Source organism: Macrobrachium nipponense, chromosome 16 (genome assembly GCF_015104395.2).
Source record: "Macrobrachium nipponense isolate FS-2020 chromosome 16, ASM1510439v2, whole genome shotgun sequence".
NCBI classification, from domain to species: domain Eukaryota; kingdom Metazoa; phylum Arthropoda; class Malacostraca; order Decapoda; family Palaemonidae; genus Macrobrachium; species Macrobrachium nipponense.
The window spans coordinates 61,837,374-61,845,035 of record NC_087209.1 but is presented as its reverse complement, the minus strand read 5'-3'; the positions used below and the strand labels follow the sequence as shown (position 1 = coordinate 61,845,035).

Genomic DNA, 7,662 nt, shown 5'->3' with positions numbered 1-7,662 from the left:
GTTACAGCATTTTTAAAAAGCTATAATCTAATTTGTTCAGAGATAATGAAAAGACAGCATCAGATATAAAATAATAATAATTGAATTTGCTGCAAGACTTACTCAAAAATCATCTCTTGAGACTTCTTCCTTGGCAGCTTACTCATAAATTCCCTTACTATCACCACTGCTACTGTCATAATTTTTTTTCTTGTAAATCTTGCTGATACTATTATACTCTTTCTGCCCTTATTACTCTTCAACTATAACTACGCTTTATCCATTAAAATTATTCATGGACACTTCGTCTTCATTAAGGCCCGATTTTCATTAGATCTTGTGTTTCAATGTTAGAATTTAATTACACTTCAAGTTTCGGGGTAATACTTTGTCAATATAGCTACTAGGATGAATATCATCCCATTCAAGACTTGTTAATGAAATGAAGATACTAGCATGGATAACTACTATATGTTGAAGAAAATACTGACTGATGTTTACTGCCATTAAGCTAGGTTTACATGTGGTAGCTAACGCTCTTCAGGGGACCTCTTCACTCGGAATGTGTCATATAATGAGAGACAATACTCACGTAGCAAAGCTTAATTTTTAAGGATTGTAATTCACTCACCTCCAACCGCCGCTGGTCTAAAATCAGCTTGGTGGATAAGCCATAGATGTCTCCAACACAAACTCCTCTATCAATACTCTTTTTAAAGTCGACTTCCACTCCAATCTTCAACTTGTGGATTGCAATCCTGTTTACCAGGGAAAGGGATACAATTTAAGCCAGGAAATATAGTGAAATGTCACTTATCGAAGACACGAATTAGATAGCTCGTGGCAGTGGCGAATCTAGAAATCTTTCATTTGGGGGCACTTGGGATTATTATCACATATTTTAGTTACATGCACTGCACACATACGGAACTAATATATATATATAGATATATATTAATAATTATAATTAATATATATATATAATAATCATACCTTAACTAATTATCTATACGAATAATATATGTATATATTAGATATTATTACATAATATATGCATGCACAGAACCGTATAGTTGTTGTTTTTGTTGTTGAAATATACATTAACTAAGCAAAACTTTGCTACTAATAATGACTTATTGAAAGAAAACAATGTTCTATTATTCATATCCATGTGGGGGGGTGGGGGGTGGGGGGTGGGGGAGGTACCTGGTATCAGACGTGCTCAACCCTCATTACTAAATTGTTTTTAAAGGGACTTGAATAGAAATAGAAGTAGAATACTGAACTTTAGCCAAAGGCCAAGCAATGGGACCTATAAGGTCATTCAGTGCTGCAAGGGAAATTTGGAAGGTGTAACCATAGGAAATAATCGTTTAGAGAGGACAGATAGGAAAATGGAAGAAAGGAAATACGAATGGAGATACAGTAAAAGGAACGAAAGATGTTGCAGCTAGGGGCCGAAACGAGGCTGCAAAGAACCTTAAGTAATGCCTACAGTGCACCGCGTGAAGTGTAATGACGGCACTAACGGTAGGAGGGACTTGAGATACTCATCTCTCGCAGAAGTGCCTCTTAGGTCTAGTGTCGCTTGAACTGTTAGCTAATATATTATATATATATATATATATATATATATGCAGAAGCCAGGTACTATGTCGTACCTCTAAGTAAATGGGGATACAATCCACAATGAAGTAAAATCCTCTTGTAGGTTAAAATATATATCTCTAGTACAGGATTAAAGCTTTCGACCATCAACTGTGGTCTTGTTCACTAAAGTGAACAAGACCACAGTTGATGGTCGAAAGCTTTAATCCTGTACTAGAGATATATATTTTAAACTACAAGAGGATTTTACTTCATTGTGGATTGTATCCCCATATAATATATATTATATATAATCTATATAATATATAGAATTATATATATATATATATATATACATATATATATATTATATATATATATATATAATAGTACTATATATAGATATATACTATATATATATATATATATAGTATATATATCTATACATATATATTGTATAAGAAGTCAAGAATACATTGGGAATAACACCCAAAGGAAATTATAATTAAGTGCTTCTGCACCAGCCAGGATTCAAATCATGCCTTTGGTTCAGAAACGACGATAGTCATGTACTCTGACCACCTATTATCACTTGATAAAAAGAGTATAACATCCAGAAGTGTTAGAAGGAATGAATCATAGGAAGAACTAGAAAAGGGGGAGGATAAATGTAATGAAAGAGCTATTGAACAGGCGGTGGCTACGCCACCTAGTAAGCAACAGAGTATGCATAATGTATTTCTGTTGACCTAAGCAATATCTAAGGTACCTGTTATTTAGGCAACTGCAGGGGCTTGCAACCACACTAGAGAAGGGTTAGGGGCCAGCAACTTTAGCCCAAAAGACTCATTGAGCTAAAAATGGTTAACACCTCCTGGAGCCAACCCCTCAATAGAATTTAACTTTTGTGAGTAACAATATATATATATATATATATATATATATATATATATATATATAATATATATATATATATAAAATGATACTTGTAAAAGCAGCGTGTAAGAACGAAGGATGTTCGTATCAATAATCGGTTTGGAAAGAGAGAAGCTTTATATTAATGACAGTACGCATACTAACATTTATATGGGCTATGTGTGTGTGTGTGTGTACGAGAGAGAGAGAGAGAGAGAGAGAGAGAGAGAGAGAGAGAGAGAGAGAGGACCTTGACACTCGAGTCATACTTACAGCAAAGGTCCTTCTCCAGCGAAAGGTAAGTTCAAGAGATGTCCACCAGAGCTATAGCGACCCACGTCTAGGTACACTTTGTTAAAAGTCGCTGTAATTGTGAGTTTATTTAAACTTAATTTCAAATTGACTTTCAAATCAAGAAGCCCATTCAGCATTATATCGGATACGGAGAGGGCAGCGCTGAAAAGTAATGGAAATACAGGTTAAATGTTACAAATGAGTGGAAATACATGTTAAACGTTACAAAGGAGTGGAAATACAGGTTAAACGTTACAAAGGAGTGGAAATACAGGTTAAACGTTACAAAGGAGTGGCAATACAGGTTAAATGTTACAAAGGAGTGGAAATACAGGGTTAAATGTTACAAAGGAGTGGAAATACATGTTAAACGTTACAAAGGAGTGGAAATTCAGGTTAAACGTTACAAAGGAGTGGAAATACAGGTTAAACGTTACAAAGGAGTGGCAATACATGTTAAATGTTACAAAGGAGTGGCAATACAGGTTAAATGTTACAAAAAAGTGGCAATACAGGTTAAACATTACAAAGGAATGGCAATAGAGGTTAAATGTTACAAAGGAGTGGAAATACAGGTTAAATGTTACAAAGGAGTGGAAATACAAGTTAAACGTTACAAAGGAGTGGAAATACAGGTTAAATGTTACAAAGGAGTGGCAATACAGGTTAAATATCACAAAGGAGTGGAAATACAGGTTAAATTTTACAAAAGAGTGGAAATACAGGTTAAATGTTACAAAGGAGTGGAAATACAAGTTAAACGTTACAAAGGAGTGGAAATACAGGTTAAACGTTACAAAGGAGTGGAAATACAGATTAAACGTTACAAAGGAGTGGAAATACAGGTTAACCAGTACAAAGGAGTGGCAATACAGGTTAAACGGTACAAAGGAGTGGAAATACAGGTTAAACGTTACAAAGGAGTGGAAATACAGATTAAACGTTACAAAGGAGTGGAAATACAGGTTAACCGGTACAAAGGAGTGGCAATACAGGTTAAATGTTACAAAGGAGTGGCAATACAGGTTAAATGTTACAAAGGTGTGGAAATACAGGTTAAACGTTACAGAGGAGTGGAAATACAGGTTAAACGTTACAAAGGAGTGGCAATACAGGTTAAATGTTACAAAGGAGTGGAAATACAGGTTAAACGTTACAAAGGAGTGGAAATACAGGTTAAATGTTACAAAGGAGTGGCAATACAGGTTAAATGTTACAAAGGAGTGGAAATACAGGTTAAATGTTACAAAGGAGTGGAAATACAGGTTAAATGTTACAAAGGAGTGGCAATACAGGTTAAATGTTACAAAGGAGTGGCAATACAGGTGAAATGTTTCAAAGGAATGGAAAACAGGTTAAACTTACAAAGGGTTGGCCAATACAGGTTTAAATGTTACAAAGGAGTGGCAAATACCAGGTTAAATGTTACCAAAGGATGGGAAAACAGGTTTAAACGTTACAAAGGATTGGCAATACGTTTTAAAATTTTACCAAAGGAATGCAATTACAGGTTAAAACGTTCCAAAGGATGGAAAATCAGGTTTAAATGTAACAAAGGAGTGGAAATACATGGGTAACGTTCAAAGGAGTGGCAATACGGTTTAAACTTTACAAAGGGTGGAATACAGGTTAAACTTACAAAAGGAGTGGAAATACAGGTTAAATGTTACAAAGGAAAGTGAAATACAGGTTAAATTTTAAACAAAAGGAGGTGAAATACAGGTTAAAGGTTTTACAAAAGAGTGGCAAATACAGGGGTTAAATGTTTTACAAAAAGAGGGTTGGCAATACATTGTTCAAATGTTACTTACGGGGAAAGTGGAAATACAGGTTAAACCGGTAAACAAAGGCCTTACAAAAGGAGTGGCAAATACATGGTTAAATGTTACAAAAAGGAGTGGCCAAATACAAAAAGGTTTAAAACGTTACAAAGGTAGTGGAAAATACAGGTTTAAAAGTTAACAAAAGGAGGTGGAAAATACATGTAAACGTTACAAGAGTGGCAAAAATTACGGAGGCAAATTTACCGTTAAAAACAAAGAGGAAATGGAAATTTACAAAGGAGTGAAATACAGGTTAAAGTACAAAGGAGTGGAAATACAATGGGTTTAAATGTTACAAAGGAGTGGCAATTACAGGTTAAACGTTAAACACAAAGGAGTGGAAATACAGGTAAACGTTAAAACTACCGGTATACCAGGAGGTAAAGGTTAAAACGTACAAAGGAGTGAACTTTGTTAAATACAGGTTAAACGTTAACAAAGGATTGGAATAGGTAAAGGTTAAACAAAAGGAGTGCAAATACAGGTAAACAAAGGTTAAATTAAAAAGGAGTGGAAATACAGTGTTTAAAACATTACAAGGAGTGGCAATACAGGTTTAAACGTTACAAAGGATGGCAAATACAGGTTAAATTGGTTTTACAAAGGAGTGAAATAAGGTAAACTTACAGTTAAAATGTAAATACAGGTTTTAAAATGGTTAACAGGAAATGGAAATAATACAGTTAAACAATTACAAAGGATGGCAAATACAGGTTAAATTGTTACAAAGGAGTGGAAATATCAAAGGGTTGGTAAATTTTTACAAAGGAGTGGAAATAAGGTTAACTGGTACAAAGGAGTGGCAAATACAGGTAAATTAAATACAAAGGGGTGGAAATAAACAGGTTAAATTTTCAAAGAGTGAAATACATGTTAAATGTTACAAGAGTGGAGCATAACAAGGTTAACGTTACAAAGGATTGGCAAATACAGGTTAAACGTTACAAAGGAGTTGGAAATACAGGTTTTAAACGTTACAAAGTAGTGGAAATACAAAGGTTACTACACGGTTGGCATTACAGTTTCAACGTTTACAAAGAGATGGAAAATACAGGTAAATTTTACAAAGAGTGGAAATACAGGTTAAATGTTACAAAGGAGTGGCAAATACAGGTTAAATATTACAAAAGGGGTGGAAATACAAGGTTTTAAATTTTACAAAAGAGTGGAAATACAGGTTAAATGTTAAAGCAAAAGGAGTGGGAATACAAGGTTAAACGTTACAAAGGAGTGGAAAATACAGGTTAAACGTTACAAAGGGAGTGAAATACAGGTTAAACTTCAAAAAGGGTTGGCCAATACAGGTTAAACGTTACAAGGATGGAAATACAGGAAAATTATGGTACAAAGGAAGTGGAAATACAGTTAAATGGACAAACATGGAAATACTTATTTTACGTAAACAAAGGAGTGGAGAAATACAAGTTTAAACTACAAAGGAGTGAAATAACGGTTTTAAACGTTAAAAAGGAGTGGAAAATACAGTTAAACGTTACAAAGGAGTGGCATCAGGTTAAAACGGTTAGAGGATTTGCAAATAAATAGGTTTAAATGTAACAAAGGAGTGAATCAGGTTAACCTTACAAAGTATGGAAATTAAAAACAAAGGTTAAAATGGTTAACAAAAAGGGAGTGGAAATACAGGTTAAACGTTACAAAGGAGTGGCCAAATACAGGTTAAACGTTACAAAGGATTGGAAATTTTACAGGTGGTTAAATTTTTTAACAAAAGGAAGGTGGAAAATTCAGGTTAAATGTTAAATTAAAGGATGCAATACAGGTTAAATATTACAAGGGTGGCATCAGGTTAATTTTACAAAGGAGGTGGGAAATACAAAGGGGTCAAATTTTGGTTGGACGAAGGAGTGGAAATACAAGTTAAAACTTTACAAAGGATGGAAAATCAGTTTAACCGTTACAAGGAGTGGAAATACCGGTTAAAACGTTACGAGGAGTGGCAATCAGGTTAACGGTACAAAGGAATGGAAATACAGATTAAATGTTACAAAGGAGTGGAAATACAGGTTAAATGTACAAAGGAGTGGGAAATACTGGAAACGTTACAGGGTGGAAAATACAGGTTAAAACCGTTACAAAGGAGTGGAAATACAGTTAAATGTTAAAAAGGATGGAAATCAAGTTTAAAACTTACAAAGGATGGCAATACAGGTTAAACGTTACAAAGGATTGGCAATACAGGTTAAATTTTGCACAGGAGTGGAAAATACAGGTTAAACGTTACAAAAGTAGTGGAAATCAGGGTTTAATGTTACAAAGGGATGGAAATACAGTAAACATTACGAGGATTGCCAATACCGTTAAATGTTACAAAGGAGTGGCAATAAACGGTTACCGTTTACAAAGGAGTGGAAATACAGGTTAAACGTTACCAAAGAGTGGACAGGTTTAAAATGTTAAAAAGGATTGAAATACAAGTTAAACGTTACAACGGTGGCAATTACATTTTAAACGTTTACAAAGGATTGGCATACAGGTTAACGTTACAAAGTGGACTCAAGGTTTATGTCCAAAGATGGAAATCAAGGTTAAAATGTTACAAAGGGAGGTTGGAAAAAATACAAGTTAAATGTTCAAAGGATTGCAATACAGGTTTAAATGTTTAAAAGCATTGGAATACAGGTTAAAATGTTACAAAGGAGTGGCAATAACAGGTTTCAACTACAAAGGAGTGGAAATAAAGGTTTAACGTTACAAAGGAGTGGAAATACGGGTTAAATGTTACAAAGGATTGGAAATACAGTTAAAACGTTTACAAAGGAGTGGAAATACAGGTTAAATGTTACAAAGGAGTGGGAAATACAAAGTTAAATTTTAAAAAAGGAGTGGAAATACAGTTAAACGTTACAAAGAGTGGCAATACCCGGTTAAACGTTCAAAAAGGAAATTGGCAATACAGGTTAAATGGTTTACAAAGGAGTGGAAATACGGTTAAACGTTTACAAAGTAGTGGAAATCAGGTTAAATGTTCAAAGGAAAGGAAATACAGGTTTAAACGTTTACAAAGGATTGGCAATTACAGGTTAAATGTTACAAAGGAGTGGCA

The 7,662-nt window shown here is 34.2% G+C and overlaps 1 protein-coding gene across 2 annotated transcripts in view; it reads right to left on the bottom strand.

Moving 5' to 3' along the window:
- Positions 1 to 7,662, bottom strand: part of LOC135195766 (uncharacterized) — a 16,130-nt gene that overhangs the window by 987 nt on the left and 7,481 nt on the right. For both annotated transcript variants that reach the window (XM_064222214.1, XM_064222213.1), the window contains exons 4-5: positions 2,755 to 2,937; positions 611 to 737 (exon numbers count right to left, since the gene is read on the bottom strand). In XM_064222214.1, the coding sequence (XP_064078284.1) occupies positions 611 to 737; positions 2,755 to 2,937 (310 nt within the window). The remainder of the gene's footprint in view (positions 1 to 610; positions 738 to 2,754; positions 2,938 to 7,662) is intronic.